General features: G+C 42.0%; 1 protein-coding gene across 1 annotated transcript in view; it reads right to left on the bottom strand.

The window, feature by feature from the left end:
* Positions 1–223: 223 nt before the first annotated feature.
* The window catches only part of exoc2 (exocyst complex component 2), a 48,870-nt gene continuing 34,919 nt past the window's right edge, over positions 224–14,174 (bottom strand). Inside the window, exons 12-28 of the mRNA XM_083970710.1 lie at positions 13,279–13,392; positions 12,801–12,925; positions 11,724–11,792; positions 11,431–11,588; positions 11,191–11,312; positions 9,951–10,012; positions 9,550–9,630; positions 8,904–8,963; positions 7,876–7,937; positions 7,690–7,759; positions 6,681–6,797; positions 4,024–4,165; positions 1,904–1,959; positions 1,687–1,809; positions 1,346–1,407; positions 928–987; positions 224–763 (exon numbers count right to left, since the gene is read on the bottom strand). Of these exons, the coding sequence (XP_083826836.1) occupies positions 670–763; positions 928–987; positions 1,346–1,407; positions 1,687–1,809; positions 1,904–1,959; positions 4,024–4,165; positions 6,681–6,797; positions 7,690–7,759; positions 7,876–7,937; positions 8,904–8,963; positions 9,550–9,630; positions 9,951–10,012; positions 11,191–11,312; positions 11,431–11,588; positions 11,724–11,792; positions 12,801–12,925; positions 13,279–13,392 (1,577 nt within the window). The 3' untranslated portion in view covers positions 224–669. The remainder of the gene's footprint in view (positions 764–927; positions 988–1,345; positions 1,408–1,686; positions 1,810–1,903; positions 1,960–4,023; positions 4,166–6,680; positions 6,798–7,689; positions 7,760–7,875; positions 7,938–8,903; positions 8,964–9,549; positions 9,631–9,950; positions 10,013–11,190; positions 11,313–11,430; positions 11,589–11,723; positions 11,793–12,800; positions 12,926–13,278; positions 13,393–14,174) is intronic.

The following is a 14,174-nucleotide window of genomic DNA, read 5'->3' as shown; positions in this document are numbered from 1 at the left end:
AATCCAACTCGCTGCGTTTTATCGCCTCTCTTTCCCTGACTTCCCTGTCTATCCCTCACTGTCCTGTCTGAACAAAAGGCAAAAATGCAGGTTAAAAATATATATAAAAACACTTTTAATAATAATCCTTGTCTGTTGACAGAATGGCTCAGAAACAAGAGGCCAAATCTGAGTGGACAAAAACAACCCAGGTATCATATTTCAACTGGTTGCATCACTTTATTGGGCAACTGAAATGGCACGGTACAAAGCACCAACAGCAACTTTAAATCTTCAGGCACATTCTCCAGGTGACTAGGACAGGTGTTTCACTCAGAGCTCAGAGCAGTGAAGACCCCACTTTAAATACCACACAGATCCCACTGCTGAAACAAGCAGGTTAGTCAATTACATGGTGCCTGTTAGGTTCCGTGAGTGTCCATACATCATTAGCATAACCAACATAACAGGGACTGTCCTGCACAGTAACAATGAAATCAAGTCATTTAGTGTCTTCGAGATTAGATGAACAGACATTTATATCTTATCTGGTGAAGCAGAAATTGAAAGCGACACTGAAAAGTGATGAATAAACAAAGAGATACCGTTAAAGTTCATTAGATGATTCCACATAGATAGGAAACAAAGACGGAGCAGCGCAGTACTGTATTAGACTGAATGGACTGAAGTTTATCTCTTCACAGGCTGGACGGAGGAGGGCTGGAAGCAGGTCAGCTGCAGTAGCATGCTGCTCTTAAACTTGTTGAGCAGCTCTTCCAGTAACCTGGAGATTAAAAAAACACACACACACACACACACACACACACACACACACACACACACACACACACACACACACACATACGAGTATTTAGAAACTAATCTTTAAATCATGAAGCAAATACCAAAAAGTCTTTTATCAGTAACACAGAGCAACGTGAGACTTACTTCTTGTCAGCGCCGCTGTGTAACTGAGGCAGGTGGTCCAAAGCCAGTTTGAAGCTGGCGCTACATGAAAGATGCTCAGTTACAACTTTGTTCAAACACATTTATTGACAATTGAAAAAACCCCGGGAAATATGGTTTGGTGTGTGTATCTGTGTGTGTGTGTGTGTGTCAAGGCATGCACACTGACCTACCCACACACACACACACAGTGGTGCGTGCACACAGCAGAACCAGATTACTTTCACTTCCTTTCCATAACCCACCAAGTAACATAAATAGGGATTGTAGTGAGGGATGTGCGACTGCTAAGATTTATGTCTGTGACATTCACTACCATAAATCACTGGGCACATATGTGAGTTCCCGTCTGTGCCAGCGTGCAAATGTGTGTGTGTGCGTGTGTCTGTTGTGCACTTACTTGCTTTCGGAGCTTAGATATGTGGCTATGGCGTCTCTCAGGGCACAGAGTTCAAGACGGGCCTGAGGATGATACAGGGTGGGGGAGAGGGGGTGGGGTGCAGACAGAGAGGTTAATAAAAAAAAACAACAACAGAAGAGTTGATTAGCTCAAATGAACTCTGTCAACTGTCGGCAGTTGGTAACTTGAAATGAAATATGGCATTATCAGAAATGGTTGGTAAATCCCCCAACGAGTGTGGGGGGTCGACTTATGAGTCAGGGTCTTACTATGAGTGGTACAATGCTCTCCAATCATGTGTGTGTGTATGTGTGTGAATGTCAGTGTGTGTGTGTCAGTACCTGCAGGGCTCCATTTTTGCTGAAGGAGGACACACATTGCATGAGACGACACATCTCATCCGCAACTGACTCAACGATCTTAGATAAAACCCGAGGAACCAGATCTTTGGAGACGGTGAAGACCTGAGGCAGACAAGTCAGGATTGGTCATAAAGAGAGAGGTGAAGGAGGAGAAAGGCACACAGGCAGAAAGGGTGTGTGGGTGTGTGTACTGTACCTCAGCGTGCACTGTGATGATGCTGACCAGAGCTTCCTTCAGGTAGTTCCTCACACCTAAGAGAAGAAAAACCCACTGATCAAAACCCTGGTGAAGTTGCATCACAAACTAGAAGCTTAATAAGAGCAGAATAAAGAGCCAAACAGCCTGGATGTGCAAATCTACAGAGTGAATGTAATAAAACAGGACAGGGAGGAATCCTGAGCCGCTGGTTTGTGAGATTTCATGGAAAACAATTCTTGTTTTGAAGCTGTCATTGTGCTTCACTTCGAGTTTTGCTTCTTTAGTTACATGAAAAAGTATTCTGTAGACTTCTTTACGAGCATTAAAGGGGAACTATGCAAGTCCGGTGGCTTTTCTGCTGTTTTGGTTACGCTCCTCTCGCCCATGTGCATTTGTTTACAACGAAGCCGGCAAAAAAAAAACAATAAATGGAGCGGTGGATAACGTTACATAACATATACAATGTTACGACGTGTGTGTTTGTGTAGTCTTAACCGTCATAAACAAAACATTACGGGTTACGGAGTGCGTTTGTGTCGCGGTGCTGCAGAGACGATAGCTGGGACGCCGGGGCAGCGACCGAGTAACTACACTGATGTTGCAAGGTTGGTTTTCAGCCGTGAGACGCCAGGTGAAGGCAGAGAGCCTCCGTTCTCACTTGTAATAAGTCACAAGTTAACTATCTATCACAATTACTCCGGAGCTTTTTAATTAAGGTAAAAATAGCCACGGGAGAAATCCTGCTTAGTTCCTCTTTAAATGACAGCAACATATGCAGAACATATAATTTTGGTACAGATTTCAGAGCTCGTGCAGAAACATTTCAGGATACTAGTGTAGTGTTGTGGGTATCAGAGCTTTCTGTAGCTACACGGAGGCACACAACTGTCCAAAATGAAACATCCAGTGGTTCTTTCATCTTTTCATGTTGTTTAATCACCATCGAATCTGACATTTGACTCCAAGAGTGGTACTGATACTGCACTACTGATCTGCCACTTTTGCACAAGTCGCTATTTTCCTGCTCACTCCACACCACCTCATCTGGTTGTATCTATACAGCTGGTGCGTAATTTCTTTCTTTTTAACACTGTATATATGTTTTTTTTCTTCTAAATAATTAAGAGCATATTAGCTTTCTATATATATTTTGTACAGACCTGTATAGCGTGTCTCTTATTATCTTTTATTCTCTAATCTTACCTGTTGTCTACTGCTGCTGTAACAAGTGGATTTCCCATAAGTGGGATACATAAAAGTCTCTTATCTTAATGGCAAATAATAAAGGGTGAAAGTCTTAGGTGGAATTGTTTTTCCATTGTAAACAATACATCACAAGGCGAGGAGGCAACGGGTCGTGGAACAACAATCAGTGCTCTGTTCTTGAGGTTAAAAATCTAACGTTTAGTCAACAACACAAGTTGAAAGTTCTGAAACTGGATTTGTAATGCTCTGCAGCACCCACACACTGACATGGGTCCCACACAACAAGTGCAACAAGTGAAAGTATCATATCCTAGAACTGTGGTTTGGTGTCCAAAACGTTCCTCTTTCACACACATACTCACACCGGCAGGAACAAACCAGAGCTCGGGCTAACTTTCGATCAAGGCAGCCCCTTTGGTAATAACCTGCTGCCCATCTGAAACGTCACTCAGGGCTCTCACACTGTGGCACGTTGCTTCACATCCTGTGCTAAGGTAAACCACACACATGAATTTAAGTTTCACCTGGGGTCTGGGCTGCATCTGGTGAGCAATATGTCAGACTAAACTTTAAAACACGCACACTTTGGAGCTGCACACCCACAGCTACACACAAAGGCCATGAGACCAAAACAATGATCTCAGCGCTGTTTACAGTAAACCATCAAAAAGACGTACTTTTACACATGACACATGCGAAACGCGACAACCCAGATCAGACCAGCCACGTCAAGCTGTCGTCCCACAGGACTGGTAGGGGCTCATTTTGTGATGATATCGGGGTCAGTTGGTGGTTACCATGGGTGATTTCCCTCAGAACTGACATCCCGGACCTTTATCACTGAAGAGACAGTGCAGACCTTTTTTCTCTCTTTTCTCACGCAGCACTTTGTACACTGTGCTGTTCACTACCTGTGGGTGTTTGGCAGTCTCTCCAGTCGAAGTATCCGGCGTAGATGCCGGGCTCCAGGGAGCCGGCGATCGGGTCGGCTCGTCTCTCGATGTAGGCTTCAAACAGGTTCCTGTCCAGCTGCCGCACTGCGTCCACACTCACCTGCCACGTCGAAGGCAAAACCATGTTAATAAATATCAAACGTGCTCTTATCGTTATCATTTGTTAAAAAAAACAGACAACATTTATGTAGCATTGTTGACACTGTTACGGTCTTAGAAACAACTTCCCTGGACGATGTCTGCAAGTTTCTTGTTTGCAAAAATCCTGAAGTTCAACAGGGAAAATAAGTACAGTATATTGAACGCTTAATGTTTTTCTCAGTAAATATATTTCTAATCGGGCTGATGACATGACATTTTCACCAGATGTCAGTAACAATGCAGGTAATCCACACTTACAAAGAAATCAAAATTTCTGTTAATGTGAACAGTTAAACAGTGGAAGATGAAATGATCTCCAAAACACATGAAGTTAAACATGAAACACTCCTTTTTTTGCAATATTTTAAGCAATATCAGTGTATTATTTTTGTTTAGAGTGAAAAAGGGAAACAAAGCAGCAGCCTGCAAAAGAAAAGGAAACCCAGGAGATTTGAGCTCTCAGATAACAAGGTGTCAGACAAGCTACTGTATGCAGGGTGTCCAAACCCTTTTCCTTTTCTGCCATTTAGAAAATGTAAAATATTAAAATAAAATATATATTGTTTAAAATGTGAAGGGAATGTGTCATCTCTATCTTTATGCCTTTTGGAGATCATTTCATCTTCCACTTGCTGAACTGATCACATTAACAGACATTTTGACCAGGGGTGCCCAAACTTTTGCCTGATGCCACTATATGTGCATAAATTAAGTTATGTGTATTGAAGTGAAATGACACAGGGAATACGTATTGCACACATGAGGAAAAGGAGGAGGTGCAGAAAGGAATGGCAAGACAAGAAGCAGCTGAAATCTGTTGCTCAGCTGCTTCAGTCCTAACTGATGGAGGATCAGACTGTCAAATAATGGCCGATCTTTCTGTTTGTAAAAACGGGCTATACAAATAAAATTGCCTTGCCTATAAAAAGGTTTCACATCACCAAGGTGTCACACAACAAGCAGCTCATGATGGGTAAAAGCAAAGAGCTCTCTCAAGACCTTCACAACCTTATGATGGAAAACAAACTGACGTCGTTGGTTACAGACGTGTTTTTAAACTTCTGAATACACCGTGAAGTGAAAAGAAAATAATTTCTTCACAAACCAGCTGCTCCTGAAAGAGGCAAAAGAAAATTGAGGAGAAGAGTTGTCTACGAGAGCTGTAAAAAGACCTGGGATTGGCAGGTACAGCTGTTTAAAAAAAGCAAAACGAGTAATACACTCAATCACCATGGCCTCTATGCACACTCACCATGCAAGACTGTTGACGTGTTCAATACTTATTACTCATTTTCCCTGCTGTATTTAATTAACAGCGACAAAATCCAAAACAAAACAAAAGCTCCAAATAAGGCGTTTTTCATGCATCTGACAATCACTTCAGTTACAGTTAATCAGCAGGTTAATTTGGGCCAAAATTGGTTTTGTCAAGTCACAGTGACCTTCAGCTTTAACCACCAGGAATCTAATCAGTTCAGCATTGAATACACACAGATTGAAAACAAGATGCCTCTGGCTACAGCTGTCAGTGCAGGCAAATAAAAGGCATCAAATGCAAATGACTTAAACTAGAAGTTCAGTTTTTGATAACTTGCTGATTGACCATTTATCTGCAAAATCACAAATGAGGGGGAAAAAAACCACTGTGTGTTGTTTTCATTGTTTATACACTTCACCTGTATCTGTTTAATACCAACATATGACTGTTACATCACAATATGACTCCACTATGCATAATTAAATGATAATATCAAACTATTGCCCAACTTAAGGTGCACTCATTCCATTCCAGATGTTTTAACCTTTCACTGGATCTTCTAATGTGCTTCCTCATAAGTAAAATTGTTGATATTATTATTTAACAGTTTAATTTTTTAGTATTGTTTAACCTGCGGTGCTGATGTGTAACAGAAGCTGCACCCTGCAGTGGGACGGTTGTATTGCAGGTGTATGATGGGGGAATTCTTAAACTATTTTTACATTTTCTTAATATTTGAGTATTAAAGTCTAGACAAACTGTCGCCTGTATCTGTTTGCCGAAATATTAATTTCACAAAACCATCTTTCAAAGAATACAGCCCATTTTTACTGGGAAACCAACTGAACACTTCTTTGCTTTGTGATTCAGCCATTAGTCATTGTGTGATGTTGTCTGAGTGTCAGTGTGTATGTGTGAAGAAAAGAGCTGAAATGTGGAACTTTTTTTTTTTTTTTTTTTTAAGACATACGGTCACAAAACACTCATATCTCTGCTCAGAAGAGAGTGAGGGACAGTCAGCATCTCTGATCAGGCTTTGTTGTTAATGACAAGATGTTTTTCATCAGAAGTGTGATACGGAGCTGGTGATGGTCTCCTTCAGATAAACTTCTTCTTACAGATGTTCAAAAAGCTTATCTGAGGATATGAAATGATTTAAAACAAACAAACAAAGAAAAAAGCTCTGTGTGTGTGTGTGTGTGTGTGTGACACTGACCCGTGTGATCTTCTCTGTCCCCGTGAGACCGTGTTTCTCAAAGTGATCGGCCAGGTTCAGGAAGGTGCGTCTCTCCAGGTACTGGCAGTTACTGAGGATGATCAGCAGGCGCTGCTCCTACAACACACACACACACACACACACACACACACACACACAAACACAGACACATACACACACATTTAGAGTGTGATATATGTGAGATCTCTCAGATATTCAATGACCTTATATCTAATTTCACTCAAAGACCAAGTGTTAGATGAAGAGATGAAGTCGTGTCTCTTCTTAGCAAACATCTCCCCACATTCCTTCCCTTTTTTAAACTGTGCTTCACGATATTTCCTGAACTCCCAAAATGTTTGTGTATCTTCTTTCCAAACTTCTCGTCAACATATTATGTCACTGTTGGCATCAATTAGTTTTTCACAAAGACTGCAGCCCAGCGAGGCTCCATTGGGCTGATGAAAACTCAAGTCAGTGGTGGTTTATAGTTAATGAACTCACAAAACACAACTTCATAACATGAGTGACACCAGTTCTAACTCTGGTCAGCTATAGACTCAGTTGGGTTTGCTTGCCGCGCCCCTGCTTCACATATACGGGGCTGGGGAAACCCCCATCTGCACCTTGCTCCATTTCCCTTTACCAGAAGCACTCTACGCCCTGCTCTTCCTCCTCCTCTTCGTCGTCGTCGACGTCCTCCTCCTCCTCCTCCTCCTCCTCCTCCTCCTCCACCACCACCACCACCCCTCCGCTCCACTTAACCCCCTTCACCAACATCATGTCAAACATGTTACAGGAAATGAGGACGTATCTGCTTCTTGTCCACAACCAGGAAACAGCCTGATAACATTTTGTGGTTTGAGTGAGTGAGACGCGTTTGTCTTGTTGTGTGTGACAGAGAGACAGAGCGACCATGCTTTGTTGACGTTGCCAGGCGCCACATGTGGGATTTCAGGTGTATTAACCCCTAACAGTTTCGAGGAAATAATAAATCATGCTTGCTTACAGATGTTGGGTTGAAGCCCTCTTGAACAGCGGCAAACCGATCAGGAGATGACAAGTCCACTGCAATGTTGCTGTACATACACAAGGGTGGGGGTGAGGGGGGGGTTGTGACAACGTGACAAACATGTGAGATCAAACGTTCCTCAATCAAAGACACGAGTGCGTGAAAAGTCAAACAAAAACTCACTGAGATGTTTCGAGTTCTCCATCTGTCTTTGTGCTCAGCTGCTCCAGGCAGTTGATGAAAACCTGTGATGAACACGTGGACACAGTTAGTTATTATCAGACATGTTGTTTTCAAAAACACACTCACACAACTCACAATCAGCTCACAACAGATTCAGATCTTAGGCGCCGTGACACGGGACGAGTCTGTGCTTCACTCTAATGGCGCTTTTCTATCACTACAGAAGGTTTTGGTCATTTTCTATTACAGTTGGACCCTACGTCATAGTCCCTCCTCAGTGTGGGTGGAGTCGTCGTTACACGGCTACGCGAAGACAATGGAGGACATCTGGGCGATGGCGTACTCGCTGCTCGGCCTGTGGCTTCTTGTCACACACAAATCAAGAGAAGAGAGTCGCTGTTGTCGCTGCCGGTGTGTTTTTTAAAAATGACAGGTTTGATTCTTGTCGCGATCATGGCTTTTCAGTGGCCGGCAGTCGGTTGACGTCACATTTTATTATCAGCTCAGGTCGCCTGAGACCTCACCAGAGCTGATACCAATGGAAAATCAAAAACAACTGAGCAGAGTCAAGTCGTGTAGTGCTAACGGGAAAGAGCCATAAGGTGCCACAGCGGTGCAAAGAGACTGTATTATTTAATATAAAATATATAATATAAAATCTGCAGGGAAACCTAATGCAGCAGAGACTTGTTCTCAACTCCTCAACCTGATTTGAACCCAGGTTGCAGACTCAGTAAATTGATTGGTATTTTTAGCAGTAGCATTACGCTAGCTGTGCACTGTGCGGTGTATTCTGTTTCAGTTCATGTCACTTTTGATTGATATGTTTGTACTGTACTTGAGGCGACCCCACAGAGTCAGGCAGCCTCCAGTGGTCTTAATTACGCAGTCAGTGGTCGACACTGAACGTGACAGTCATGAGAGAAATGTGGAACGGTGTGAACGAGCAGAGAAATAAAAGTTTAAACTATGTGTCGACTGTATCTTTGACGACTGTCGAGTCTGTAGGTGTGGGAGATCGTTCGTACCTTCATGATGCTCACACTGAGCTCTGCTGCCTGATCCTGGACCTGGTCCAACTGCAGCACCTGAGGACAAGACAGAGGGACACAATGTCATGCATCAGAAAGAAATGTTCCCCTAAATATTTATTATAATAAAGTTATTTAAAGTTAGAGGCTATCATCAGTCAGTGCTCCATTATACCGAGCTTCAGTTTAGGAAGAACAAGGTTTTAATGGGTATTAATTTGACTGAAACATGGTGTTAAATTCATCCTAATAGGAGGAGACCTGTATGTTGTACAGTCCTCTTTGATACTATTACTGTAACTTTACAATGAGTTAACAGCATCTCAGAAAAAAAACCCACTTCTTAATTACAACTGTTTGGGAAGCAGCAGATGCTATTATCTGCTTTAGCTTTCTCAATTCGTTTTTCATTAGTTTTTCCTGCAGTTTAAGAATAAGATATTTACAACAAATACCTAGAATTTGCATATTATATTGTAGGAAAACTGTATAAACCAATAAATATGAAGCACTTGTTGTACAGATGGCACTCAAAACTTAAATTCTCAATAAGACACCCAATCAAGTTAACTAAAGTAAACAGAATATTGTCGAAAAACTCTTCATTAACTCCATTTACTGTATTTGCATGTGATTCTCTTACATTGATCTCTCCAGCTTTGATTTCCAGAGGCTCTCTGAGCGAATGCAGCATCTGCAACATGCACTGTTCAAACTGTGACGGCTGCAAAAAAAGAAAGAAAAAAAAAAAGACCAACGTCAGAAACACTGACACAGATTCCAAACAAAGGTTGCACAAAATATCCTCCTATAATGTTCACCCCACAGTGACATACTTAATACCAAAGTAAATGCTACCTGCTATATTTACAGGCCAATCTGCACAAAATACATACAAAACTATAAACATTTCAATGAGAAGGAGAAAGGCCAGCACAGCTAAAAGGTTTAAAAGGTGAAACACGCAAAACTGATTTCAGTGCAAGTTTTTCTCATGTGTCATTTTTCATGATGACGTTGCGCTTTATGCATTAACATCCTTACCAGGCTGGTGATGCCCTCATTATCAACAACCCAGTCCTCCTTCTCAGCAAGCCTCTTCACATCTAAAGGGTTAAGAATAACGCACAAATATGAATTGAAAGGGCGATTCCTTGAAACCTTTCTATCAAACCCAAAGACAAAAAAAAAAACTTTCTATATATGGAGTGTTATCACTTTCATACAGGGTGATTACAGAAGAAATTTTAAAAAACCACAACATGAAATAAAATCTAACCCTTTTTCTGCCCAGACCACAATTTATTGTGTGTGGGAGAAAGTTCAGTGAAAACCAGTCACTCTTCTCAAAATGACCATGAATAACCACAAACGAAACCGAGCCTGTCTGGTTTTACTCTCATAACACTTTCTCCATTACTACCTTAGAAGTTATATGAGGTTAAGGTGACAGTTGAGGACATTGACCACCAAATATTCAATGAGAGAACCGATATGTGTATTTACTGTGTGTGCCCCGGGTGTGATCAAGGTTATGACATATTTATAACTCCAGTGTCCTTAGGTGTTTTCCAGCATCCTGTTATTCAGTTATTTACAAAACAAGTCTATCATTTGCTTTGGTGCATTTCCATGGTAGATACTAAGTGCATGTAATATTTTGCTATAAACATTCATATGTTTTTTTTTTTTTACAGTTTGAATAAAAAAAATTGGACTTTACCATTTTTAACTCACAGGAAATGATAAAACTGATGCACCAACGGACGCCAATCAAACTGTGATTTCAGAATGACAGTGCTTTGATACCTGTAGTAATGTGCTGCAAAAATATTCCTGGTGTTGTTTCACCTCCATCCCCATATACATTCTGTGCAGCTTTGTGCAGATGTTAAGTTGCTGCAGAGCTCGACATTATCGTATAACTAGTTTAACAATGTCAATCACAACTTGTGTGCATACTTTTGTTTGAGCATAAATTCTTGTTGGCGGTGCCTCTGCATGTTCAAAACCTGCTTGGACCTGGTATGTGTTAGGAAACTGCAGCAAAACTCTTTGCTCATTTAGAAAAACATAGGTGTGAAAACAAAGAAAAAAATTACAAACACCTATAGTTTCCCATGGTAAAGTGGTATCATGCCATATATGCACCCTTGCAATCAAAATTTGACTCCAATGAAACGCAACACTACACATCTTAGGAAATGAAATCTCTGCTTAAAGTGAAACTTTTAAAAATATAATGTGACCATTACTGACTCCAGCTCACAGCGTCCTCCCTCACCTTCTGAAGTGTGCAGCAAAGTCACCATGAGACAGTGAACTCTCATCTCCAGCAGCAGATCCTGGATCACCTGCAGCAAATCATTTGGGATCTCCATAGCATTGAGAGCGTCGTGACAACCCCTGGTGGGTGGGAGACAAAGAGCGGTAGCAGGTCATGAAGCTGTACTGCAGCTATGGCGATAAGATAACCAGGTCAGACGTGCACACGATCAATGTCGCACAACAAGAGTTCAGACACCTGACTGTGTGTATGATTTGTGTGAGCCAGGCTCCGGTGAGCTCCGTCTTGTTCTCCCAGCCTCCGTAAAGATTCAGCTCCCCCTTCGGCAGCGTGGTGGGGAGCAGAGCCCCTCGAATCAGCTTCACCAGCCGATTGGTAAGCTCCTCAATCATTTTCTATAAAACATGCAGCGAAAATACAAACAGCTGGGGTTAGGTAACATCTATATAAAAAGGGGAAACCAATGAATGAGTGAATCAGAGTCAAAGAATAACAGGTTTAGTGTCAATAAGAGTCACAAAGCCACTTACTTTAAAGTCGTTCTGCCTCTGTCTGGCGTTCTTCTTGGATTTTTCCACCTGCCCAGATTTCTCTCCAGTCTGTGGAGAGAAAAACAAGAAACAGAGTTTGATATCATGTGAAGAGCAGAAATATGACTCATCCTGCACATACACAGGTATGTGTAGGTGCATCATCTTTGCAAGGTTTTTGTTTTTAATTAGATCAGTGAGGTTTTTTTTAAACATGAGAGCAGTGTGTGGTGCAACATTTTTTTCATAGCTTTACTTACAAAAATAAAATGACAAACAAATGTCACATTGAACCATAGTGTCCTTGATATTATAGTGTCTTTGTTACAATTAAGTAATCAATTCCTAGAAACTAGAATACACAATTGAGAAATATATACTGTATATAGAGCAAAACATTTGTATTGACTTCAACTACAAGGATATAAAAAGTTAATTCAACTAAAAAACACTTGGAATGATGTAACGTAAGCATCTCATTGTAATGAAGTCAATATAGTTTGTTTTTTTAATTCAAACTTAAAAAGGTTAGCGAAAATTACCATTAAACATGTTTTCTGTCACCACCTGTTTGATTTCTTTCTGTGAAAACTGCCCACTGTTTGTTTTGTGGGTCACAGACACAGGTATTAATTGTTTCTGGAAGGATGTGTTGTTGTTGCAGATCTTTTAAAGAACTGCTACTTTTAAACGCTCTGAGAACCACAAATGAAACTCCATTTACTTCCACTGTTTTGGAACAGAGGAAGAAACCTCAGACAGGTTTCTCAAAAGTTGGGCCAAAAAAAAAAAGCACCTTTTCTATACTGTTTGAGGAACGTGGGAGAGGGTTATTCTTTTTTTAAAAGATATTTTTAGAGCTTTTCATGTTGCGATATAGAAAGTATGAGAGAGACAAAAGATGATGATGATTCAAACCTGACATACTGCAGTTACTGTAGGACTAAGCCTACAAGGTACACACTTGAGAGCAGGATCTTTCTTTTTATAGATGATCTAATCATTTAATCATTTTGTATGCAGTGTTTTCCTTCAAGTGTTTTTTGTGTTTCTTGACTTCTTACTGTAGGTGTTTACCTCGCTAAACAGACTTCCATTAACATAAGATATCCACAGCTTCCAGAAGTTGGGCAGCTGACCGATGACCACGTCTGACAGCTTCTCCACAAACTGCACCTGCTGTGGGGTTTCAAAGCGCCAGGCTGGAATAAAAAAGACACACATGATGCATTACTGTACACAAAACCCCACTGGCAGGGGTTTTAGCTGGTGCTTCTTTGGCCAAACTGTGCTGCTTTAAAAAAACTTCCTGGCACAGTGGGCTCCAAGCGGTTAGTTTTTCTGTTTGTGCGGTTACTGTACGGCCCGATGTCCGTAGAGTCACAGCGATTTCCTTTCACTCTTATACTGTGATTCCCCTAAAGCATTGTGTGCATACGTACACATACACACAAACAAACAAATGTACACTCATGAACTCTTTAGAGGGAAGCCCCTCCTGAGCACCCAGTGAGGGAGTGAGTTGAGTGAGTGGGTGATTTTGTGAAGCACTCACTGCTGGGTCGGGGCGTTCGCAGGCTGCCCCCTCTCTTCAGAGACGCGGTGTGGCCGAGTCTGCCCAGGGCTAATGGGCGCGTTTCCCCCTCCGGCTCCAGAGCTCCGACACCCACTGGCAGACACAACGAAACGGAGAAAGGAGAAGGAGAGAGGAGAGAGGAGAGAGGAAAAGGGGGGAGGCAAGAGATGAGAACTGAACTCAGGGGGGAAAAAGAAACACATACCATATCAAATAATCAAATAAGCCATTTTCATAATTCCACATTCCTCAATAAGCTCAGCAGGCTTTCACACCAAACAATCCTCCCCGGGCCCTCTCGGCCTTTCTTTATTTGTGTTCTGATCCATCTCTGCCCCGGCCCACAGCTGAGAGAATGTCCTGTTGTTTCCAGGATGAGGAAACAGAGCTGTGGGCTTTGTGAGCGCCGGGGTGAAGTGGGTTTACGTCGTCGGGCCACACTGGGCTCGGTTTGGGGGCCGAGCTCCCCCCCTAGATGGCAGCAGGGAGCCGCGCTGCAGCGACGAGTGAGTGAGAAGGTCCCTCCCTCCCTCCCTCCCTCCCTGCAACCACCTACACTATCTCGGCTCTGCTATCTCGGGCCCCGTGAGATAAGTTTTTAGTGCAATGAATCTGTGAGATTTACTTTAAGGATAAGAGAAGAAAGGGGGTGAAAGTTAACAAACAAGAACGAAAGTGAAACACCGCAAGTGCTGAGAGGGGATCGAACTTACTACAATGAAAATGAAACAGGCTTGTGCAACGCTGCAGTACGCCTACATGTAGTATATGTCTGAACGGAGAGAAAAGAAAGAAAGAAAGAGAGACGGATGGTCACATTTCCAAAACATGTGTCTGACACACACAGAGAAAAGTGTTCTGGTGAGTCACAGGCT

The sequence above is a fragment of the Trachurus trachurus genome (genome assembly GCF_905171665.1).
Source record: "Trachurus trachurus genome assembly, chromosome: 4".
Taxonomy (NCBI): domain Eukaryota; kingdom Metazoa; phylum Chordata; class Actinopteri; order Carangiformes; family Carangidae; genus Trachurus; species Trachurus trachurus.
Note: the sequence above shows the minus strand (reverse complement) of the source record. Positions and strands in the feature narration are given on the sequence as shown.